At 37.7% G+C, this 26,695-nt stretch overlaps 1 protein-coding gene across 2 annotated transcripts in view; it reads left to right on the top strand.

Annotated features, from left to right (window-relative positions):
• NHS (NHS actin remodeling regulator) overlaps nucleotides 1-21,969 on the top strand; it is a 351,391-nt gene extending 329,422 nt beyond the window's left edge. For both annotated transcript variants that reach the window (XM_054006889.1, XM_054006897.1), the window contains exons 4-9: nucleotides 2,248-2,310; nucleotides 6,194-6,386; nucleotides 9,738-9,869; nucleotides 11,034-14,006; nucleotides 14,424-14,550; nucleotides 17,746-21,969. In XM_054006889.1, coding sequence (XP_053862864.1) covers nucleotides 2,248-2,310; nucleotides 6,194-6,386; nucleotides 9,738-9,869; nucleotides 11,034-14,006; nucleotides 14,424-14,550; nucleotides 17,746-18,370 — 4,113 coding nt within the window. In that variant the 3' untranslated portion in view covers nucleotides 18,371-21,969. The remainder of the gene's footprint in view (nucleotides 1-2,247; nucleotides 2,311-6,193; nucleotides 6,387-9,737; nucleotides 9,870-11,033; nucleotides 14,007-14,423; nucleotides 14,551-17,745) is intronic.
• The last annotated feature ends 4,726 nt before the right edge of the window (nucleotides 21,970-26,695 follow it).

Below are 26,695 nucleotides of genomic sequence, written 5' to 3'. Positions count from 1 at the left end.
ACAGGATTTCATTTTCTAGGCTTCAATTGCACATTGTCTTCTGAGACTGCTTGTATTATAACAGTAGTTGGGTAGCAAAACCTACTATTAGAATAAACCAGTTTTTGTTACTGTGGTACCTGGAAAATCATCATTACCGTATCCCACTTCTCGAGGAGGGGGGGGGAGGAAGGGCTGTATTTTGAAAGGGATCCCTCTCCACTCCTTAGCAAATAAAAACTATTGTAGATACTGGTAGAGAGTTCAGTGGAACATAAATGGCCCATTTGGGGATTCTGTGGCCTTTGAGAGGAGCTAGGGAGCAGGCAGACTGTACCAGTAGCAGCTCCCTAGGACAGACACAGTAATCCTGGGAGCACTGGACTAGTGCAGACACCACTCACTCTTTTATAAGCTACAACATGTGCTCCCCTCTAATTGAGGCCATTTTCTCTGCCTAATTTGTGGCCCCAACCTTGCCATCGCTTGTTCCTTTTGGGGAGGCAGATGCTGTTTTGGGTGCAAACATGGAGCAGTCCTTGCACTCATTTTCAGCCTTGGAGCAGAGGCGCAAAGTTGGAGAAGGAATCCCCATGCTCTCTCCTCTCCCTTGGGCACCACTGCGCTGACAGGCCCCAGGTGGCCCTTTGTTTAACAGCACAAGGATTCCCACATTTAAGAATCTGCCACTCCTGAGAGGTCTGTCTCGATTCAGCACTCTTCTTAGGAATCCTTTGAAATCTTCAGCAGCAAAGTTGAATTGCAGGGATAATCTCTACTGCTGTGGTTCTGCTCTGCGTAGATTACTGGTGACTAGGTGATATCATCCTTGCATATCTGAAGAGCTAGTGGAAACTTAAATTATTCATGTATTATTCTTTCGGTTCCCTTCATAATCCATGAAAGCATTTGTCTGCAGTAGTATCAGACACTGGTCTGTGCTAAAGTAACGTTTCCTAGCCCCTTTCCCATTTTAAGAGAATTGGTTTTGGATCAAATCTAGATGGCTTGCTAGCTATTTTTATTAAATTGGAAGTGGTCTCTGATTTGATTTGCTCTTCCTTTTTTCCATCAGATGTATGGGCAGCTAATTTTGGAAGTTTCAGTCAGTGTTAGTCCTGCACAAGGAAGCAAGATAATACTGGAGGGGTCTCTGCTGTATAGGTACTGAGTAGGTGTAGGGGGGTGATGTTATTCCCCTGGAAAGCTGTCTTGGTTCAGTACCAAGAATTAGGACCTGGGAGCCTCAGCATATCTGTCTGCTTGCTGTGGAAAAAGAGAACTCACTCCAGTGGTTCTCACACTGGGTCTGTGATTCACTACAGCAGATATGTTTCCGTGTCGATCAGGAGGGAAGATGGCCCATAATAGCATTTCTCTTCTGTGAGTGGTCTACAAAATGAGACCAATTGAGAGCCACTATTAACCAAATTGAGCAACACTTGGTAATCAAAGCTTTTTAAGATTATCGAGGGCTGAATTTTCTTTTTCTTTTTTTATTTTTTTATGTATCATTTCAAAAGAAGTCATCATTCAGTCATAGGTGTTAAAACAAGACACTAATCACAAACAAACCAGGATCTTGGCGATAAAGACATCAAACATCCTGCAATTCACCCAGAACATGTAATGTGCTGGACATCTCTATTTACCCTTTAAAGCATTATGCAAATGCATATAAAGCCAATTGTCCTTTGTCATTCTGACATAATGATTACAACTTAGGCTGTTTTAATGGTAACGTCAAAAAATTGAAATTGATCTACAGAAGATTTAGATATATTATCTTTAGAATCAGCCTTATTTACAGCCATTATTTTCAGATGAGCAGATAAATCTTTAACTTAGTCATGAAATAGATAATTGACATGTAATTTGGATGAGTACCTTACAAAGTTTTGACTTAAATCTGTAAGGAACTGACCTAAGCTAAAGCTATATAAGGCACTCTGAAGATGATTTTTAACAATGGTCACACCAGAAGGCTGCCTCAATTTAACTATATTAGTTGCTAAACCAATTTAGCTAAATCAGTACAGTTTTGGGGTGTGGACATGTCTTTATGCGCCAGATGATGAGATGGAAGTTTATTCAGAGAAAAGGAACCTTTTCAGGAAGGTGAATTCTTCAGCTGGAAACAGATTGCAGTTATAGCTCAATTTAAATCTTATAGCGGTTTCTCTAGACAGAATTGATGTGCTTTAATCAAAAACATTTTGTGTATGTTTTTAATTTTATCTTTTTCCCCCCCACATTTCATGTTTATAGTTTAACAGCACCCGCTCGCCTTCCCCCACTGAGTGTTGCCACATGACCCCGTGGAGTAGAAAGGTATTGGAAAAACAAGCATTCTTAAACTAACAGCCCTGTCTCATTCATTTTCTCTCTTTCAAACCTCTGACCCTTTCTTTTGCTTGCTTTTCGCTTCTCTCTTTGTTGCACTATCTCAAAGAAAACTTTTGTGTGTTACTGTCTTATCAATAAGGAACAACAACCATGTTTTTTCCCCATTTTGGGTAACTGTAATAGGTTTAGTGGACTGCAGGATCATTTCCTCCTATTGACTAGCTTTGAAGGTCTGGATCGAGATGAACTCTATAATGGGGGTGATTGCATTTTATTTTCTTGCAATGTTCAGAATAGACTAATATTTTTCAAAACCATAAGAAACCATCAAAATGATGCCAGAGCAAAAGCATACATTTATTCTCTGGACAGTTGTCATTCCCATTGTTTGCAAACAGTAGCTTTGGCAGACAGTCAGAGCCTGCTGTCAGGTCACTACGCTTTCTTTGTCCAGCAATCCATTGTTATTCAGGGAAGGAATCAGCAACAAAATGGTGTGTGTGTGTTTCCCCAATGCCCCAAACTTTTTGGGGGGGGAGAGAAGGGGGGGGGGGAAGTTACCTAGGAAACAAAGCCTTTTGTGCTTGAAGTTTATATGAGCTACTCACGTCTGCTGGTGATCAGCACAAAAGCTGAGGAGAGAAAGAAGGCTGCAAAGTTTTACTAAAACCGTATATGGAAAAAAACATTTTTCTCAAGGGTGGGAAGATACCCTGTCTCCTGGCTTTGTGGGTGTTTTCGCAGATAACACTTATAAGGTAAGTGTCCTGGAATAGTTTAAATAAGTGGCTGCTAGGTATGATCTTAAACACTTTTGGAACTGGTTTGGAAATGTTTGCCAAGCTTTAGACCTTCAACTCCCTCAGGATTTGTGGGAACTCTATGAAGAGGAATGGCACAAAGATGATCATTTGGGTGTGATCGTGTAATATTAGGTAACTACATGCTAAATGCTGTGCCAAGGAAAGGGAGAAAAAATGTTTGTCTTAACCACATAGGTGCACAAAACTAAAACTCTGAAAATATACTGTAAACAACAGCCAGAGGCAAGAGCCCCAATAGTTAGCCAGCTGGGAATCTAACACTGAAAAGAAAACCAGGCTCAAAAATATTCCACAGTATTTAGAAATAGACATAAGCAGATGTCCTGAACTAGTCAAGGACTGATCATTCACTACATAGAAGTGTATTAACTTCAAAAAGGGGGAAAGTAGGGCAGACATATAGAGTAAGGCATGTGGTTCCTCCTTGGCCCCCCCCCCCCCCATTTCCAAACAAAATGGCAACAGAGAGTTTGAAAATGTGTCTTTAACTGTAAAGTTAGAAGAAAATGTTTTTTACTTATTACATTATTAAGTGAAACTACAACAGCATTAGAGTTCTGGACCTTTATTCTATTTAAAAACACCTGTTTTTCTTCCATGCCTTTTCTCTTGCTTATTTGGCCTTCTATACTTCCATGTCTAGTAGTATGGGTAGCATGTTCTGAAATATTTGCATGATTTCTAAATAATACTTCGAACTTCTTAATGGGGCTGTCGATTAATCGCAGTTAACTCGTGATTAACTAAAAATATTAATTGCGATTAACAAAATTAATCGTGATTACCATAATCACAGCTTTAATCGCACTGTTAAACAATCGAATACCAATTGAAATTTATTAAATATTTTTGGATGTTTTTCTACATTTTCAAATGTATTGATTTCAATTACAACACAGAATACAAAGTGTACAGTGCTCACTTTATATTATTATTTTTATTACACATATTTGCACTGTAAAAATGATAAAAGAAATAGTATTTTTCAGTTCACTTTGTACAAGTAGTATAATGCATTTTCTTTATCATGAAAGTACAACTTACAAATGTAGATTTTTTTTTTTTGTTACATAACTGCACACAAAAACAAAACAGTGTAAAACTTGAGAACCTACAAGGTCACTCAGTCCTACTTCTTGTTCAGCCAGTCGCTAAGACAAACAAGTTTGTTTACATTTATGGGAGATAATGCTGCCCATTTCTTATTTACAATGTCACCTGAAAGTGAGAACAGGCATTCACATGGCACTTTTGTAACTGGCATTGCAAGTTATTTATGTGCCAGATATTCTAAACATTTGCATGCCCCTTTATGCTTCAGCCACCATTCCAGAGGACATGCTTCCATGCTGATGATGCTCGTTAAAAAAATAATGTGACTGAATTCCTTGGGAGGAGAATTGTATGTCTCCCACTCTGTTTTCCGCGTGTTCTGCCATATATTTCATGTTATAGCAATCTCAGATGATCACCCAGCACATGTTGTTCATTTTAAGAACACTTTCACTGCAGATTTGACAAAACACAGAGAAGGTACCATTGTGAGATTTCTAAAGATAGCTATAGAACTCGACCCAAGGTTTAAGAATCTGAAGTGCCTTCCAAAATTTGAGAGGGACGAGGTGTGGAACATGCTTTCAGAAGACTTCAAAGAGCAACGCTCCAATGTGGAAACTACAGAACCCAAACCACCAAAAAAGAAAATCAACCTTCTGCTGGTGGTATCTGCCTCGGATGATGAAAATGAACATGCATTGGTCCACACTGCTTTGGATTGTGATTGAGCAGAACCCGTCGTCAGCATGGACGCATGTCCCCTGGAATGGTGGTTGAAGCATGAAGGGACATATGAATCTTTAGCGCATCTGGCATGTAAATATCTTGTGACGCGGGCTACAACAGTGCCATGCGAACGCCTGTTCTCACTTTCAAGTGACATTGTAAACAAGAAATGGGGAGCATTATCTCCTGCAAATGTTAACAAACTTGTTTGTCTGAGCGATTGGCTGAACAAAAAATAGGACTGAGTGAACTTGTAGGCTCTAAAGTTTTACACTGTTTTTGAATGCAGTTATTTTTTGTACATCATTCTACATTTGTAAGTTCAACTTTCATGATAAAGAGATTGCACTATAGTACTTTTAATGGGGGAATTGAAAAATACTATTTCTTTTATCATATTTACAGTGCAAATATTTGTAATCAAAAACAAATATAAAGTGAACATCGTATGCTTCATATTCTGTGTTGTAACTGAAATCAATATATTTGAAAATGTAGAAAACATCCAAAAATATTTAAATAAATAGTATTCTATTATTGTTTAACATTGCGATTAATCGCAATTAATGTTTTTAATCGCACGATTAAACACAAATAATTTTTTTAATTGCTTGACAGCCCTAGTTCCTAAGTTAGTTCTTAAGCAGCTAATCCTCTCCTTGGTTAATATTAGTCTTGACACCATAATCACCAACACCAGTTACAGCCAAATTTATAGCTGTAGTTTTTCTGCATCCCTGGCTGATTAGTAAAAGTGAAATTGGTATTTTTTTTTCTGAACTAAGAATTGATACTTTGAAAGCTTTGGGCCTCTTACTGCATATCCTCAAATTAATGCTTACATGGTGCCAGTTTTCAGTGGTCGTCAATGTACTTGTGTGTACAAAACCTTTGCATGCACACTTACCACAATTTTATGCGCATATACTAGAGTGGCATGCACAAATGCCTAAAATCAGTCATAATTGTGTGCACACTTGCAGCAAATGCAAACAAATAAAGTGCATGCCTCTTCCCATTAAAAAATTGTTCTATACACATTTAATCTACACTAAAACATTTCCAGTATGTTGAGGTATTTTTTATCTTCTTACTGTACATCATGTATCTGTGGGAACAATAGTCATACAATTGTTTGGAATATCTATAATTCTTCATTGCTCACCTGTAATTTACCTCTAATCTCTTTTTACTGCTTTGTTTAAAAATTAGTCTTGTATGACTAAACAGTGAACACTGATTTTGAATGTATTCATTTGCAGTCCCATCCACCAGAGGAGGAAGACACAGATGTCATGCTAGGGCAGAGGCCGAAAAATCCAATACATAATATCCCTTCTACACTGGATAAGCAAACTAATTGGAGCAAAGCACTACCTCTCCCAACTCCAGAGGAGAAAATGAAACAAGATGCCCAAGTGATTTCCTCTTGCATTATCCCCATCAATGTCACTGGTACAAATCTCTTCTATTTCTTTTGCTTGATTCAAGGGTGGTCAGGTCAGAATATTTCATTACATTAACTGTGTTTCAAAACACAGGACTTTACAATCTATAAGTAAAGACTTTGACTCAAGAATTTAATTTTGTACAGGACACTAACTGGGCTAAATTCCTCCCTCATATAGATCCACTGAAGTCAATGGCATTACATCCAGTATGTATTTGGCCCAGTGTATTTGTGTCACATTACAAACTGTTATCTAACACTAAATTACACAGTATGATGTGTAATTTTGTTATGTATATGACTGGCAACTGGCATTTAAAAGGGCATAAAACAGCTCTTTGAATTTAGCTAACTGAAATAATGCAGAAAGCCATAGTGGTTAATCATATGATAATCATATGTAACCGAGCAAATAAGGGCAGGGAAAATATTATAGCACTTGCAGTACTTTAAATATGCAAGTAATGATCATGTAGCATATAAGCCATTGCTTTGAGATCTCTTTTCATGCTGCTAAGCTGAAGGTATAGTAATGGCATTGTCATTTATTTATAACTTTTAGTTTATGCTTTATTTATTTTATGAATTTGTTTACATATTGGTATGCAGCAGGTATATACATTATTAAATGTGAGGGATAATTTATTTCCAAAAGCCAAAATAAGCTTCCGTTTTCTTTCAGTCTGTCTTCCATTTTCTGTCTCTTTCTCGTGTATGGTTCAGTGATTGGAGTACTAAAGTCATCTGAGTTTTCCATAAAACTACCTTGCACCAATTTTTGATTAATTTCAGAGTGCAAACTAGGCAGCCTCTCTGACTGAAGACTCAAGTGTAATGATCAGCAAGAAAAGCTGTGTACTTACAGTTAAACTTCTAACTAGAGTTGGGTGAAACTGTTCAGCTGAAGTTTTTTCCTATGAAAAATGCAGATTCAACGACACCAGATTGATGAATTTATGTCAGTTTTGCCAAATTGTTTTAGGGGGGGGGAATCTGAAAAAAATTGATACATTTCATTTCAACATTTTCTAAATGAAACATTTTGATTTTTTTCAGTTTGAAAAGATTTTTCATTTAAAAATTTCCTTTAATTTTCTTTTAAAAAATCAAAAATGTAAAAAAAAAAAGTCAAAATTGAATTGAAACATTTTGATTTTGTCAAAGCAATATGTTTTATTAGATCCAGGATTTTATTTATTTGTTTTGATATGCCAAAAATTTGGAAAATTTTCATTTTCTGTCTAATCCAACACATTTTTATTTTACTTTTCAAAATTGCCAATGAATCAAAAATTATTTTATTTGCACAGCTCTACTTAAAACATAAAAGTAAGTATTATTTATTCCTCTGTGCTTTTCTGGTAGTGCTCTAATCAGAGAAGGGTGTGAGGGTCAGATATCCTTATGGGACATCAGAGCAGACAATAATACTGTGATAACTAACAGGATTAATTATAAGTACAATGTGAGGCCTTAAAGAGTATATTCTCCTCAGCATGCACGCACCTATTTCCTACTGTCACTAAAGTTACACATACATATTTAGAGGAGCGTATACCTTTAGATCTGGGATAAATGTCAACTTTTCCAGTAATAGAGTTTTTGTCTGGACTCTACCTGTCATAAATTGGAACCAAATTTCCACTCACCACGTTTACATCCCTAGAATGGTACATAATCTTCTGGCTTTTTAGTGTGTATCATTCTCATTAACATTAATGTGAATAATTTGTACACATAAAGGGGAGAGTATACCCTACTCCACCTGCCACTGGGAGATGATCTGACACATTGGCCACATGGGTCACGTGTAACTAACTCATAATTGCTGGAATTTCAGCTATTTAAAGCAATCTGATTTTGTTTAAAAAAAAGATAAACATTCACGTTAAAAAATTACAGATAATGGAGTTTAGAGCACTTTCGTTCATTATTAAAGAAAGTTCTTCCTCTGCTTATTACAGGGGCACTGGTGGTTATGGGATATCTGTCTGAAGCCTCTATTACACTGTAGTAGATTTCAAGAAGAACTTTTACAAGAAAGTTACTTTTTAATGTTTTGCATTGTTATGTAATGTAATATATGTGTGTGTGTGTGTATGTGTATAATTATGTTTAATATAATTATACGCTATTTAACATAGAGCTTTTTTTTTATTATTTTTTTAGTCAGGATTGGATTGCTTTGTTTTATTTTTTCTAAAGATTGTAAACCACAGAAAGAGTAGCCCCAACTTCACTGTTTATAGCCCTGGCCCAATTATTCAAATATGAGTCTTGCCAACTTTAGAGAGCATGACTTTGCATTTGCTAGAGAAGCCAGCCACAGCTAAGTGCCATAGGTGCTGGAACGAAGAGTGCTGCCGTACCGCCTGGCTTGAAGTGGTTTCCATCATATACTGGTTTACAGTTTGGTTCAGTGGCTCTCAGCACCCTTACTATTCAAATTGTTCCAGCACCCCTGCTAAGTGCTCTATTTTTCGGCTGTCTTCCATTTAACTTTTTATTGATCATGGAGAAAAACAAACCTTCTTTTAGTAGTAACACCATGCAAATGTAAACAAAATGAGATGTTCTTATCTATTCTGTATAGCCAAAGTTTTAAAAAATGAGTGTCTAAATTTCAGTTCTTAAATCCACATTTAGACACCTAAGTATGTGGCCTAGTTTTCAAAAGTGCTGGTCACCCAGCAGCCACCACTGACTTCCATGGGAGGCTCCGAGGGTAATCATGCCAGTTTTGGAGGTGGCTAAATGTGGATTTAGAAACTGAACTTTAAGTACGCATTTATTTAAATGTTGACCCTATATAACAGTTAAGAAAAATGTCCTCTAAACTTGTATGTGGATATAAAATACTTTATTCACCTTTTCCCTTAGCACCTTGGTCTCCTCAGAATTAGCAACCTATGGCAAAGTGGTTTTCTGAACCAGTTTTTCAGTTAGTTAATTAGTTAGTTTGTTTAAATGAATCAGAATAGAGCTGACCAGATTCAGGTTATCATCTTGGGTGCTACCATTCTTTGCAGAGGTGTTGACTTCATTGTCTCCATGGCAAACAAGCAAGTAGCTGTGGTAAAGATGCCTGCCATGGAGAATTCCTAACTGGTTTCCTTTTCTTATTTGTTTACTTTCTTTTTTTCTCCTTCTGTTTCTTTTGGCAGTGCAGGCTGCTGAGAGGGAGCCGGAGTTAGAAGTCACACTGTGATATACTGTAATATAATTTACATAAGAGCTGCATAAGGGCTCCATTATATTTATTCACAGGCTCCAAGCTCACATACCTCCGCTGTGTTCCAGCCATGACATTTGTTTACCATTTCTAAAGGCTAATGAGACCTATTTATGGGTTGCAGGAGTTGGTTTTGACAGAGAGGCTAGTATACGCTGCTCTCTTGTTCATTCACAATCTGTACTACAGCGAAGACGAAAGTTGAGAAGGAGGAAAACCATCTCTGGCATCCCCAGAAGAGTGCAACAAGAAATAGGTGTAGTATAAATAAAAATCTTCGATAGCATTCTAACTGACTTAAATCGCAGGGATCTGAAGTAGTAGCCTGCCTTCCAAACAGCTTTCCAAGGAAACATTAACGCTTTTATGGTTGTGGAGTTTGGAAATGATGTGTTTGGTTTTTTTTCTTTAATACAGTAAGCAAAGCTATATTACTCAATATGGCCTTGACATACCACAGGCCTTACCGAGTGATATAGATATACATGTTCAACCCTTATTGTTTAAATGTAATCAGTTACTTAATTTTTTTTTTCAGTTTATTTTTGTTCTATAACCATAGTTATGTGCATTAAAAGTAACTAGATTCAGTGAAAGTTTTTTCTTGTGCAAGAGATCTTAAGGTAAAGAAGTGACAGATATTATCCTGCAAGATGATGAGCTGTCACAGCACCCAGAACAACTTACATATATAACCAATTGAATATTTGAATTAGACATCTGCAAGTGCTTTTCTAGAAACTTTGTCAAACATTATTCTTATCTGTTTTTCCAATTTCAATTCCCACTCATTCTTTATTACTGAGGATGAAATCAGGAGGCCTAACTCTGATCTCATATCAGTGTAAATCAGAAGTAACTCTTTGGAAGTCAGCTCTCGTGTAAAATGGGTGTGAGATCAACATTAGATCCAGGATCTTCATTTCTTAAGCATACATCTATTCCTGAAGCCAGCCAGGAATGTGTTCATATTAGGGAATAAGCAACTAGAGCCTATGAAACAAAGATCCTGTTGTTATGCAAATTCCCTTGGTAGTAAAGAATCAGATAAAGGAAATTCATACATATAAAATCAAAATAGATTTGTTTTAAATAAAAATGATTACAAAGTTTTCTATAAGGCAACAGCTCATTAAAACAGCCTTTATTAGTTGAAATACAGTGACACAAACTAAAAAGTGAATATTTATCTTGTCACAGCAAGATCAGCTCAGCGCGAGATCACATTGCAGGAATAGGAGAATTTCCCATCTTACCGGGATAAGGTCTGCCTTATATGCTTTTTATAGTAAAGTTACATTTGGTACAATACTCAGCAAGAAAAGAGTCTACAACAAATACGTTTCTTGGGTTACTCTGCGGGTCATCGTTAGTCAGCAAATGTAAAAATGTATCTCACACAATTTTACATGTATCCTAGATTCTGATGAATCACCAGTAGCGAGAGAACGGAATGTGATTGTGCATGCAAATCCAGACTTCTCCAGTACAATCAACAGGAGATCAGGTACCAGAGACTCTGAGTGCCAGACTGAAGAAATTCTCATTGCTGCTCCATCCAGAAGAAGAATCCGAGCTCAGAGAGGTCAAAGTGTTGTAGCCTCCTTGTCACATTCAGCCGGCAACATTTTGGTGTTGACAGACAACGGTGACGCAATGTTCACTACAGCAGTGAGCAACCGTATCCGATCACGGAGTCTTCCTCGTGAAGGTGCTAGAGCCAGTGAAGCTGATCAAGATGCTGATGCCAAAACTTCAGTGTATGAAGCAGAAGACTTTTTGGCAAGCCAAGAAAGAATCCCGAAAAAGGGTAACAATGCCATCAATAAACAGGGTTCACAAGAACACCAGCCCATAGGTTTAACTTGTTCTCAGCACCTTCACAGCCCAGAACATAATGTAAACGAGAGAGGGAGGTCAAGGTTGTCAAGGATGGCAGATTCTGGAAGCTGTGAGATTTCATCAAACTCTGATACCTTTGGGAGCCCCATTCACTCTATCTCCACAGCAGGAGTCCTTCTCAGCAGTCACATGGACCAGAAAGATGACCATCAATCCTCCAGTGGGAACTGGAGTGGAAGTAGCTCAACATGTCCCTCACAGACATCGGAAACCATTCCTCCTGCTGCTTCTCCTCCGTTGACTGGCTCCTCACATTGTGACTCAGAATTGTCACTGAACACTGCTCCTAATGCCAATGAAGATTCTAGTGTCTTTATAACAGAGCAGTACAGTGATCACATAGATAAGGTTCGAGGTCACAGGGCAAGCTCCTTCACCTCCACTGTAGCGGATTTACTTGATGACCCCAATAACAGCAACACAAGCGATAGTGAATGGAATTACTTGCATCATCATCACGATGCATCCTGTCGTCAAGATTTCAGCCCTGAACGCCCAAAGGATGACAGCCTAGAATGCCCAAGTTTTACAAGTATGGCCACTTACGATAGCTTTCTAGAAAAGACCCCATCTGACAAAGCAGACACTAGCTCACACTTTTCTGTGGACAATGAAGGATATTATACCTCCATGCACTTTGACTGTGGTCTCAAAGGTAATAAAAGTTATATTTGTAACTATGCAGCCGCAGGCTCTGAGAGTGGCCGGAATGCAGATGTTGCTTCCAGTCTCACTGATTGTGCCTGGCAGGATTATGTAAACCACAGGAGGCAGGGAAGACAGAGCATCTCTCTTAAGAAACCAAAGGCAAAGCCAGCCCCACCAAAACGCAGTTCATCTTTGAGGAAATCTGATGGCAGCACAGATCTTCCTGAGAAGAAAGAACCAAAGATAAACAGTGGGCAGCACGTGCCTCACACTTCCAGGGAAATGAAGCTGCCACTTGAGTTTTCAAATACACCTTCTAGAGTGGAAAACTCTAATCTGCCAAGCAAACAGGAACTCTCCTGGATTAATCAGAATGACAGTGAATTAAAGAACATTCAGTTTGACACCACGGATATTCCATCATTTAAAGATGAAGGTGCTGAACAATCTCACTATGCAGATCTCTGGCTTCTAAATGACTTGAAATCTAATGATCCTTATAGGTCTTTATCCAATTCAAGTACAGCTACGGGTACTACAGTCATAGAATGCATAAAGTCGCCAGAAAGTTCTGAATCACAAACATCCCAATCCGGATCGAGAGCCACCACCCCATCCCTACCTTCTGTTGATAATGAGTTTAAGCTGGCTTCCCCAGAAAAGTTGGCGGGTTTAGCATCACCCTCTAGTGGTTACTCCAGTCAGTCTGAAACACCAACATCCTCTTTCCCGACAGCTTTCTTCTCTGGGCCCTTATCTCCAGGGGGTAGTAAAAGAAAGCCAAAAGTACCAGAAAGGAAGTCCTCATTGCAACAACCTTCTTCTAAAGATGGCACTGTATCTCTAAACAAAGATCTAGAACTTCCAATTATACCTCCTTCTCATCTTGACCTAAGTGCTCTTCATAATGTCTTGAATAAACCATTTGCTTACAGAAACCAGTTGCATGCTTTTAATCACAATAAACAGAACATGGTAGGAGAAGCACTAAACCCTAATCCTCAACCAGCCCTTGCTATTACACCTTCAGTTCTAAAATCTGTTCACCTTAAATCAATTAATAAGCCTGAAGAAGTGAAACAAAAAGACGATAATACAGACCTTCTCTGCATACAAGAAACCACATTAATGGTGACTGCCATTTCTCCAGGCAAAATGAGGCCACTTGTAGCTAAGAAATCAATATCACGTCAGTACTCTACTGAAGATGCCATAATGTCCTATATTGACTCTTCTCCAGTGGAGACAGGCCCTGATAAACTGCATTCAGAAAAAGATTCATCTATCAGTGTACAGAATAATTGTGATCAAGAAACTGTGACCTCAGCAAATGTGGGTATTTTAGAAGCAAGCATCATGAAAGACCAAATGCATCCAGTTGGTGAGCCTTTACCAGAGAACACACAAATCCATAACACTGCTACAGAAGGGTTTCAAAAAGGTTTAGCTGTTCTCACAAGTGATTATGAAGTTAAGATAACTTATCATGAAACAGAACAGGAAGGGAGCCTCGATCCTGTGCAGATTAAGCAAGAATTACCTGCAGTCTGTGAACAAAAGTTGGAATCTAAACCTGTGGATGAAATCACATTCCAATCTGATCTACTAGCTGGGGGAGCAGACATTAGTAATCAGTCTAAGCATCAGTTTGATATAAGCCAACGTGATGACAAAGTGCCTGGGAATATCAGCTATGAATCAGAGAGATCAACTGTAAATTCACTTAATGAAAAAAGTTCTGAGCAGGAAAATGATGTTGCATCAGGTATTCCAACCAAAAGTGCCTCTGATGACAGCAGGGCAGAGGAGACACAAGGGAGTGCAGATGATGCTTCACTGAAAGGTCAGTTTTATAATTAACTAACTAATCCTATAATTTACAAAAGTGATTATATAGAGATGATTTTTAGTGATCATTAAAAATATTGATTCTCAGGTTGAGGGACTCTTCATAACTCCATTGATTTTAATGGAGCTATCCTGATTTTTGTCAGCTGAGTATTTGGCTGACTTTATTTTAAACATTCTTACAAGAATATATATTTTGCATTCTTCTGTTACTTCATTTCAGTTAAGAAAAGAGCACTAAACCATTTATACCAAGAAACAGTACTTTGACAGATGAGTACAATATTTAGACTAGATTTAAAGTGTATATTATTGCATAGACAATTCCATTATTAATTGAGCTTGTGAATTGCATTAGCATCCTATTGTAAAATGTGGCAAGCATCTGACATTGCTTCTTTTCTTATTTAAGAATCTTCTCCAAGTGATGATTCCATAATTTCACCATTGAGTGAAGATTCTCAGACTGAAGCAGAAGATGTTTTTGTGTCTCCAAACAAACCTCGCACTACAGAGGATCTATTTGCAGTCATTCACAGGTGATCTAGCATTACTGTTACTGGAATCCATATGAATACAGAATACAATCTTCTCCTCCTAAAATCTGCAGCTAAGCATCAACTAACAATGTCCAAGAAGGGAATGCACACTGGCTAAGTGAGTCATGTTCCCATTTACTAGCTGGACCACATTGAGAATAAGAGCCTACTACTCTTATTAGCTAATGGAGATACTCCTTTGGTTCAAGTAGTAGAGGGTTTTGGTGCTGAAGATTCTGAGTTCTATTTCCACTGACAGTAAGAGTATTATGGAAGTTCCATTATGCTACCATAGTTAAGAATGTGCTGTTTTACACTTACAGCAGGATTCAATCTCTTTGTTTTATATGAAAACCACAGTGTATTTGCTCCAAAATTTTAGCACATAATCACTGAATAAAAATTGAACTTTCTGAGCAGTTTCAAGAAAATCAGCTTCTTGGATTCTGAATTCTAATCTATTAGAAATTAATCTGTCCAGAATTCACATTCTGAATCTCATGAGGTTTTGGGTCACTCTAACTTAAAAACTGCGAAGTGTAGAAAGTACAAAATGTGTTTTGTGAAGCCTCTGAGGTTATATAATTATTTTGTTAATTAACAAAAAAATTGTTAGGGCTTCTTGTCATAACTGTTGGTTTAAATTGTGGTGAGCTGAAGGAGATAATTGTTTATGACAACCAGGATCTTCTATGAAGTAGTTGCTATTGGTTTGTCATAGAAAGAGTTCTGTGAAACTGTTCAGCCAGTTCAGGAATGAAGCTGGTCTTCATAAAACTATAATCTTCATTAGCAAAGCTCCTGACCTAACTAACAATGTCACAAAGAACAGTGCCTTTGACAAAGCAACAGCTACTGTATCGAGCGCCTTGCTCTTTGTAAAATTGTCAGTGTGCTCAGGGGTTCCTTGTCTTCATGAAAGTAACAGCTACCAATATTGAAGATCCTGTTCTTTGTCGAACTGTTCAGCAATTAAGGAGCAGAAGTAATTTCTGCACCAGATGGTTATTTTCACAAAGTAGCCATTGCTGGGTTGGAGATCCTTTCTTAATCTAAAAAACTGGGAATCTAAAAAACACAAAGTTGTGTGTGAGTTAGGATAACTTTCTATATAACATACCTTACACAAAATGACAAAAGCAAGGACATGAAAAGTTAAGGCCTCTAACATGACATACCTTTTACTCCTCCACCGAGATGCATACATCACCACTAGAACCAGCATACAACACATACAACAAACTACAAACCTCTGCCCCTGTAGGGATGCCAGCCTACCAGCACCCATCAAGTGCTTTGCTGACTAAGGATGGACTTAATCATGTGATTAAATGTTTTGCTTTATTGGTATCATAGGGAGTGATGAAGGATTATGTGCAGTGGGAGACTGGCTGCATCTCCTTAAATGTGCATTACCAGACTTTCAGACAGTTGGATTTTTAAGGTGGCATTGGATTTTTGTAAAGGAAGTACAGTCTCATTATTGGGTGCTAGCTGGGTTCCATTAAAATACACCTTCAATCTTAACTGTTTTTAACAGTTGTTTGGTTATAAATTTCCCATTTATTTAATGAAAGCCAAGAGCTTCAATTGGGTTGGTGTATAAGGACTACAGGAGAGTAGCTCTACTTCAGCAGAGTTTATAAGGTCCACTAAAGCAGGGTTCCCCTCCTCCAGATTTTAGGAAGTCCATAGGAGGTGTTTGTGATAAGTGGGAGTTATATCATCTTGGGATACGGGGTAGTGGACAGTGGAGGGAATGGAGGATATGATGTGGCTTTTATACCATAAAAAACTGTCCTTATGTACCCTGTACGCACATCATATATGCCTTCCCTGGTTCCCTGCACCACCATCCTTGCCCTTTCTCTTCTTTCCCATTTCATGCCCTTTATACTATTCAACCCTATTTCATTCCCCCTTCCATTACATCAGTGTTCTGCCTGACTCCTCCTCTACAGCACCCCAACTCTGAGACATGGCTTCATGCTACCCATCTGTATGCCCCCCTGAGCCCTAACCCCAGTCCATGTCCCTCCTAATCCTTCTTCCCTTTCTCTGTACATCCTCCTGAACTCCTGACTGGTCACATTTCCCTGGGTCTCTTACTCCCCACATCTAACTCAGCCTAGTAGCTTGTCAAAAGAACATCAATTTATATTTATAAATATTGCTTTTCATATGATGAGCCAAAAAGACATGGAATTATTTTCCAGATAAACTATAGCTTTTCCCAAACACCATAATCTTAAAACTCTGATTTTTACCAAACTTCCCAGAAAAACTCTATGCTGGGATGACAACTGGAATCTTTCATCTGCTCCTTTCTCTGTGTGCTGTTATTTATTTTGTTAAATAACCTTATTTATTTTGTTAAAATTTTAAAAGGGGCTTTTAAAGGTTGCTTTATTATAATATTGTATTGTATTGCTGGTGAACGGCTTGAATATCTTTATGGAATGAGTAGAACAATTTACAAATACAGTTGGTGCCATCCGTTGTTGTTGTTGTTTGTTGTTAACATGCATATCTCCTGTGCAAAATACCCACAATCATCTCTTCATTCTGCCTACTAGCTCTGTTCTTATGAGCTGGCGATGATATTGAAACCCAAGAGAAGCCAGCCAGTGCTTCAGAATTAGATTTTTTTTTTTGTATTTAATCAAAATTTTCCATCACGACTAAAGTACAACTGAAGTTTTCTAATATCAGCTACAATGGATTAAAACAGGTTACAATTTATAATAATTAAACCTAAGACGACATATATATCAGTATTCAAATATAGGGCCAAAGTGCCGCCACCTCTTCTGTAAGTAGAGGGGATTCTGATCTGGTGGCTCTTGCTGGAGAGTCGGAGCCAAAAGTAGAGAGAATGTCACCTTTTGTTGCATTATTCCATCCTTTCCCCAAGCCTGTGTAAGTCCTACCATGGATGAATTGTATAGACTGGGCCAAGCAGAGTTGAGTGGGACAGGAGCTACTCTCTGTAACTAGTGCCTAATGTACATACAATTCTTACATGCCATTTAAAGTTTTTCAATGATTATTAACCTACATTACTTGGTGGAGGTATTGTGAGGAGTCATTAGTTAATAGGTGCCTAGTTCTGTGAAGCTGTACATTGCTGTAGCAATGCTATGTATTATTTCATGTGAATAACATACAAACATATGTGCCTTTCTTTTTTAACAGATCAAAAAGAAAAATACTTGGGAGAAAAGATTCTGGAGATGTTTCTGTAAGAAACAGATTGAGAGCTTCATCTGGGGCCAGCAGCACGTCACCTGCTAGCAGCACGTCACCTGCCAGCAGTGTGCCACCTGCCAGCAGTGTGGGAGCCCCAACAAGCAGTCAGAGGTCTCCAGGTCTTATTTACAGGAATGCCAAAAAATCCAACACATCTAACGAGGAATTTAAGCTACTGCTCCTTAAAAAGGGCAGTCGATCCGATTCTAGCTATAGGATGTCAGCAACCGAGATACTAAAGAGCCCTATTTTGCCCAAATCTCCCAGTGAGCTAATTGTGGATTCCCCTCAAAACACTGATGAGACTCCCCAGGCATCAACTCCTGAAGCATTATCCCCCCTGTCTCCTTGCTCCCCTAGAGTTAATGCAGAAGGTTTCTCCTCCAAGAGCTTTTCTATGTCTGCATCTTCAAGAGTAGGGCGCTCGCGGGCACCTCCTGCAGCCAGCAGCAGCCGTTACAGCGTACGCTGTAGGCTGTACAATACGCCGATGCAAGCTATCTCAGAAGGAGAAACTGAGAATTCAGATGGCAGCCCTCATGACGACCGATCTTCTCAGAGTTCAACATAGGTTGCCTAAGCTCCAGAGAGCCACACTGTTGACTGTGAAACTTGTAAACTCTGAAATTACTGGGGTTATAAAAGGATGTGAATATAACAGGCCAACTCTGTAGCAGTCAAAACAATTGCAGGGCAATATCATTGCTTAAAAGTGTGTTTATAAGATGCTGGGAAAACAGAAATTTAGAGTTGTAGCTACTGATTACTTTACATTTTCTAAAAAGTAGAAATATATGCTATGTCTCTTCTGTTTACCTTTAGCTTCATTTATCCTACTCTCATTCCTGTTGTCACTGTAGATTTCAAAATCATCCAATTTTCATAGAATTAAAAATAACTTTTTTTTTTTTTAAGTTGCCCATTTAGGAACAAAACCTCTCACTGTAGTGCTTCCCTAGGGAAAAAATGAAATTGTGCTTACGGATTGGTATTTTTCTACACTAAAATGAACTGAAACAAAATTTAGAAAAAATTAACAAAACATATGTAAATACCATATTTTTGATAAAAATCTGTAAATAGAATAATCAGAAAAAAGTGGACACATGGCAAATAGTTTACTGCATAACAACTTTGTTTATAGAAGACAAAAATAGTAAAATGTACTAACTGTATTCTGTGAATACCATTTTCATATCAAACATCATATTTACATGTCCACCAATACCACTTTCAGTGTGATCAAAAAGCCTCAAATCTGAATTCCAACTGTATGAAAGAAAATCTCAATGTTAATTAATGAAATATTAAGGCTAATTAAGAGCTGATTAATTTTAAAGTAACCATTTGTCTTTCAAAATTTAGCGCAAAACAAGCTAATTGCAAAGTGCAGCTGTGAGTTTCAATGTGGTAATTGGTAGGGATGGAAAGCATGCTTTTAACAGAACAAAATCATTTCTAATGCAAAGCCCCAAGCAGTCACATTTGACAGTGTCCCTTAGCTCTTTATTCTGACATGGATTGCATTAGAGAGAATAGCTATGAGGAAATAGTACTTATTTTCATATTCTTATTAGACTATTGGGATACATAACAGTCATAACCTGAGAAATATAATCTTTAAACATGATTAGTTTCTGGTTCTTAAAGGAAACCAATAAATTATAAGCATGCAACAAACACCGTTTTATCAGTAAATATTTACAATGAGTTTTCAGTGAAGCTTTCTCTTTGTGCTGATGAGATTCATGCTACCTAAATATTTACAGAAATGACACTGTGAAAAACGTAGCTGGGAAATAAGTGTGTGTACGCATTATTTATATTCATTATTAAATGAGGAATGCTCTGGTTCATTATGCCAGCCACATACAATTTAGTTTTGTCTGGGTTTACCAGAAATGCTTAACAGGGTGGGGGAATGATATGGGGGAGGGAAAGGAGATGAGTCAGAGCAAATGCTTTGATAAACTGAAGGCAGGGAAACAAAAGCTGAATTACTTGAAGTTACTTGAATTTTCTTGTCTTAAAACTGAAAGAAAACGTAGCTGTGAGCTCAAACCACAAGTTGTTTTATATCTTTAATTTTTAAACAAAATAAAACCAATGTTTAAAATGATAGGCCTGATTTCCTTTTGTTACACCAGTTTTCCAATGGTGTAGCACCGCTTAAGCCAAGTGGAGAATCAAGTCCTATTTGTTCAAAATGTAAGCAATTGGTATTGCTTACAGTAGAATATGCTTTTGAACATGGGATGGTTTAATGCAGAGGAGAGCTTTTAAGGAAGAATGTGGCATGGAGTAGGACAGAGTGAGTAGGATGACAGAAAGGTACTTTGGTACTAAAGAAATCAAATAAATTTGGCTTCAAGCATAAGTAAACGACGATAGGGAAGTGGGATGTGTGAAAGCGGTTTTATTGGTTTAGGTTTTACTTATACAATGCATAGGGCAGAGAGTTTTAAAAGAAGGCAAATAATGTTTTGAAGAGGACGGTTCTATTTAAAATTGGAATGATTTTGGAATGACTGAATAAACTAGAATGACTTAACAAAAATTTGAATGTTATTTCCCATTAGAATATGTCCTATTTCATCTAGTGTACACCACAAAAAATATAATTCAGGGTTTTCTACCGTCCTTCTGTGCAGTGTGATAGCATACAGTACGTGGGATATGGTCAGTGTGTGCATGTGAGTATGTGTGTTGGGGGGAAATTAAATTGGCAAAACAGTTTAAAACATCAGGAAAACCTGTAGGTGTTTAAAGAAAGATAAGTGGGTCAAGGTTTTGGAAATAAGTCTCATTGCTTGTGTCAACAGGCTAGTTAAGAAAACCTGAGTTTAAGTGCAGGTGAAATAAATGAATTAGTATGTTTTTTACCAGGACACGTTTAGCATATCTCAAAATACTTTTTTTTTTTTTTGGAGACCATGAGTAAGTGAAGTTGATGAGTCAGACAGAACAGTTTTATTTGGTCCTCTTGGGTCATTACCTTAAAATTTATATCAGCCGCCCTTTTATAATATCCTTAATATGCTTTAAAAAAATCATTCTAAAGTTTAAGTAGAAAACAGCTGAGTTGATTTTGATAAATTGATATCACCTTTTATTAACAAACAAGGCATTTAATTTCATAGTGGTACCATATATATATGAAATTAAATGTGTATGAAATTAAATATATATATATATATATATATATATATATAAAGATAAACATTTTGACTTGAATTATGAGGCAGTAATATACCCTCTGTATGTAATGCTCACAGAACTAGCACATCAAATATAGTTTTACTTATTTTGTTTAATCTAAAATCTATGACAAAGTTTTTCTATTTTCTAGTTAACAAATTTAAACCCAAATAAAGCTGGATTGTAAATCCACTAAGAAAAAAGAAGAATTCACAATCATAACAAGTGAGGGAGCCAGAAATTTTTTTAAAGGAAACCCCTTTAGTGAGGTATATATCTTTAAGGCGCTCAAGACAAGCTTTAGAACAAAAATAACAACACATATCTTGAAACAGGGTACAATGCTACACTAGGTAACTTGTGAACCATCATTCCAAGCTATTGTTCTGTTTGCACTGATGTTATGGAAATGGTTTTTGGAAATTATGCAGCTGTTTTTGTGTCTGAAAAGTAACTTTTTTTTTCTTTTTTTCTTTTGTGGCAGCATAGAGGACATGGAATAGTTGTAGCAAATAAAGCAAATGTTTGCTTTTGCCAAAGGTCAGTGATTGAGTGCATTTGCTGCAATGGTGGCAGATTTAGAGAAATACTGTAGGTTATGACTTAAAGATTTAAAAAAAAATTAAGGAGGTTACAGTGTAACTATTTTGGTACTAGCACCAGTTCATGCTGGCAGAAAAGACAATGGTTTATGGACTTGCATCCATTTTGTATTTTTGTAATATTTGTAAATATGAACTTTTTAAATTGTTGCAAAGATGGTTTCTTTTGTAAAATGTTTTCAAAGTTTACATTAAATCCAAGCCTTTGTATATTTTAGAGCTGTGCAACACTTTAAGTCTTGTATTTATTTTTAGTAAAAACAGTGACAGTTTCATTGTGAACCCCTCTCAAAAAATGTGTCAGAAAAGTTTGATTACCTAGAAAGTGTGTATAGAAACTGCAAATAAACGTGACTGCAATTAAACCACACATTCTCTTTATTGTCCTCCAGTGAAATGTTATTTCTAATCAATAGTCTGCAAATGAGGCAGTTTGCAAAGGTAAGTTTCTACGTACATTACACATTTCATACAGTCTATTCTTGTTCTCTCTCCTTGAATTCTAATTTTTAGTTCACAGACAGAGGACAAAATCCAATTGCCATTACTTTAATAGGATTGTTAATGGGAGTTTTGCCTAAGTATAAAGACTTCTGGATTTGCCCTTAGTTTATTGATTGGGGATGGGAGTGAGAGACAAAATGATGGCAAGATTGCTTGCTTATCTGTGGTTGGAAGGCCTAAAACAAACTGCAACAATGAAAATCCAAGGTGTAACCAAGCCCCAGGACTGAATGTCACTTGGAAATGCAGGTGGTGGTCAAAGGGCAGAACATAACATTTAAAAATAAAATAAAAAATGTAGATTTTGCTGCCATTTTAAGTACAGTGATTATGGTGGGGGAAGTTGTGATCCCACCTTATATGGATTCATAAGTTGGGGCAGACATAAGGTCCCTCCCCCATTGTTTCATGCAAGGCTGTTCACACTGACAGTCCTTGCACTTAAAAAAAAATAAACATTGTGGAAGAACCTTTCTCAAATGTGTGAAGAGAAGAATTTTTGGTACACCATTTGTGGATGGCTTTGTACTACTCTACATGGATACTTAAAAGAAAAAGATGCATATGGCAGAAGAATTGAAATCTGCGGTTATGATGCCTAGAGCACGTGGAGAAAATTAGCATTAGGGAATGCAGCAGGTTTATTTAAAATTCCAGTCAAGTGAATGAAGATTTCCCGTATGGGTGTGGTCTTGAAGGAGTCTCCACCTGGGATTTAGTTTACATAACATTTTATTCAGATGGTGAACCAGTTAATGATTATGTAGATCATTTGCTGCTGTTAGTGGTATGAGCTCCTCTCAACCAAGCAATATAAATGAGTAAGGGTTGTGGAAAGAGCTCAGTCTGTAAAAGCAGACACAGAATCTGCTTTTCAACTGTTTCCAAAACATCCAGTTAGGCTGTCCTGGGAACAGATCAAAATCATACCCATGCTTTTCCAAAGGATGCGGTCTTCTTTTTTCCCCAAAGTTACTTGCCTTGTGCTGTTCTGGCTAGACCCTTCTTGACTCTGAGTTGTTTTAACAGACATGTAGACAAGTCAGATCGCTGCATATGTTACATGGGGAATTCTGTGCCACTGTGCAGTGCAGAATTTTGCAGAAATTGAAAATTTCCTTACCCCCACAGAAATAGGCTGCAGTGCTGCAGGCCACCACTAGGGGCTGCTGGACCCAGCAGAGCCCAGCTTGCCCATAGAAGATACTGCCAGGGGGGAGAGAGGGAGCTAAAGGGTTCCCGGCAGCGGCAGTTCCCCGCATGCCCTGAGGGAAGGAGAGAGTGGTGCACAGGAAACTCTGTGCAAGTCTGGGACTGAGCATCAGGCTGTTTCTCCTGCTGGATCCCTGGGCTCAGGGGGTGTGCGTCTGGCTGGGGGTTCCTGCAGCTGGGCTCAGGGGGGAGGAGTTGTTTCTGGGTGGAGGGACTCTGTGGCTGAACTCTGGGTGGGAAGGTGGTGCAGGTATCTGGGGGGAAGGGGTTGAGGTGTATTGGTGGGGGGGGGAGCCCTGGCTGGGCTCTAGAGGGGAGAGGGCAGAGAAGCAGGAAATGCGTTGTTGTAGGAGTTTCTTTAACTCTCTACTGATAGGGGAATTTTTGTGTTTCTGTATCATTATAGATATACTTGCTGACAGGTACTTTGAAATAAATTACCAAAATAATTGAAACTGGTGTGATTATGTAGTGTTATTTTGACAAATAAAATTTGCAGAATTTTAAAATGCCAGAATTTTTAATTTTTTGGCGCAGAATTCCCGCAGGAGTAATATGTAGGAAGACAACTGCACCACATTTGCCTGCCATTGTGATGCGCTTTAATCATGGCACATAGAATAAACCTAGCCACAATTCAACTTACAGATATTAGATGATTTGGTTTCTGCCAAGAAAGGTGAGAAGGTCATAATGTCTCTGTTGGATGTGTATAGTAAGCAGGATGCCCCAAATTACATCAGTTAGTAAAAAAGCCATTATAATGGCTCCATGGCATGGAAACTTTTTTAGTCACACAGGCAAGTGACGCCTGGGTTTTGAATAACGGGGGGGGGGGGGGGGAAGGAGAGGATTTGGGCTGCAGATCCAGATCAGAATTGGACTCTTCAAATAAAAAGTAGAGAGAGATGTTCAAAAGGGACTGGTAAAGCTAGAAAAGCGCAGCAGCACATAGCTGAAACTAAATCTCTAGGTAAAATGCAGTGGTTAAAGTAACTCAAAATAGGAAGGGAAAGTCACCTATTTGCATTACACATCATTGTGTGGTAACAGAATGCTGCACAATGGAAGAGAATGAGGTCATGAAGAAATGTATCTGAAATGAATTCATATTCCTGGGCAGGCCCATAGCTAGCCCCACAGCATGTGTATGTAGCTGGATAGGGACACATCCATGCTCTCCAATCCATTTCTCTAAATACTGTGATTTAGACTTTTTCAGAATGGTGTATCAATATTAATATAAAAACAAAACAAAAACAAGAGGGTCCAGGAATTTCTCCTATGGAACATTTTGAAATACTCAATGAAGTTTCCTGATTTTTAAATGTTAAGACATAGAGTGACAGCTGTTGAGGAGACAGATCTTTTATAAGAGAAGAACTAAATAAGTGATGACCAACTAAGACACCACTGGTTCTTTTACTAGTGCTGCTATTCCATTTTCTAATGGCAAGGATGTAAACCCAGAAACTATCCCCACCAGCTCTTACTGCTGCTCCCATTTTAGACTCCACTGACTTCCAGAGCAGGAATAAATAAGTTCTGGGATGATAACTCAAGTTTAGGAAAGGGAAAAGAAAGGTGGGGGCAGGGTTTTCTCCTTTTGTAACAGAGAAGAGCTGCGTTAATATCACAGTCTGAATGACTGGTAAGTTATTCAGACTGTTTTGTGCATCCGGTACGAAAAATTTCTCTGGTTTGAAGGTGCTAAATTAAAGTACTAAAATACACTTTAACATTTGTAATTTAAAAGAACTACTTTTGCACAAACAAAGAAGCCTTGCTTTCTATTAATGTTCTTGCAATACTTTTATTTTATTCTGAACAGGGGAACATTAGCCTGCTTACCTATATTATCAGCCTATAGAATAAGCAGCAAGCGTGGGAGTTGTGGAAATCAAAACTGAAGTTTTATTGAGAAAGAATTATGCAGATAGTGTGTGGTAGAAATTGTGGTTTGGCCAGCTTATTAACTTGTCAAATTGAATATAATTCAATTGGCTCAACTTTTAAATTCTATTACAAACTTCTGACGCTGAAAAACAGACAAGCCAGTTGCACTGAAAAAAAGAATAATGCCCATAATCACAGAGAGCATTTGAGGAATTGTAGGGGTAATGCTATGAACAGCAAAAATACTTAGGTAGCTTAGTTTATTAGGGTATAAAACAAAGTTGGTACAGCACTATTAGATTTATTTGGGCATAAGCTTTCGTGAGTAAAAACCTCACTTCTTCGGATGCATAGACTCTATGCATCCGAAGAAGTGAGGTTTTTACTCACGAAAGCTTATGCCCAAATAAATCTGTTAGTCTTTAAGGTGCCACCAGACTCTTTGTTGTTTTTGTAGATACAGACTAACACGGCTACCCCCTGATACTTGACAGCACTATTAGAGTTATTTGTCACTATTTGAAGTGTTTATATTTAATATCGAGTGGCATTGTTTCTTTATAGTTTCCTTATTTTTGTTTAAATATCTTCAAAGACAGTCTGGCTAGATCATCAGTATATGAGCTTCTTAGATGGTCTCTCGATTAAGAGATACAAAAAATTATTGGCCCTATGACCATTTGATAATCTTGGACCCTCAAATGGGAACCCAATTTTATCCCTTTCCTTTATCTGTCCCTCTTCCCTCTCTTTAATTTAAAAAAAAAAAAAAAGGTTGAGATAACTTTAGCGTACTCTGACCTGAGCCAAAACCCACCAAAGTCAATGAAAAATGGATTAGGCCCTATATCTGGAGTCAGCAACCTTTCAGAAGTGGTGTGCCAAGTCTTCATTTATTCACTCTAATTTAAGGTTTTGCATGCCAGTAATACGTTTAATGTTTTTAGAAGGTCTCTTTCTATAAGTCTATAATATATAACTAAACTATTGTTGTATGTAAAGTAAACAAGGTTTTTAAAATGTTTAAGAAGCTTCATTTAAAATTAAATTAAAATGCAGAGCCCCCCGGACCGGGGGCCAGGACAGAGAGAAGGCTGCTTTTATACTCTTCAAGTTGCTCAGGAGCAGGCTACTGCAATGTTGTGTCTCTCTGATCCTGTTACACCTGGATGATATCTTCCTGGCGCATGCTAAGTCTTTAGGTGAGAAAGTAATCCACTTACAAATGATCTGTGATAAGCTTAAGAATGTCTATCTGAAAATGAACCAAAAATATGAACTGATTAAAAAAAACAGGTAATCCACACTGTTTGTTTGAGAAGTGAGGGAGACATTTCCCTAAACAAAACTAAACAAAATAAAAACAACCACCAAAAAGCCACACATCACACCTCAAGAGTTGCAAGAGATTTTCAAAGGTTCTCATTATGGCAATTTCACTATTTACCAACATAACAAAATAACTGAGTAAGTGAGAAAAGACC

The sequence above is a fragment of the Malaclemys terrapin genome, chromosome 1 (assembly GCF_027887155.1).
Source record: "Malaclemys terrapin pileata isolate rMalTer1 chromosome 1, rMalTer1.hap1, whole genome shotgun sequence".
In the NCBI taxonomy this organism is placed as follows: domain Eukaryota; kingdom Metazoa; phylum Chordata; order Testudines; family Emydidae; genus Malaclemys; species Malaclemys terrapin.
The sequence above is the reverse complement of the archived record's forward strand: the minus strand, read 5'-3'. Positions and strand labels throughout refer to the sequence as shown.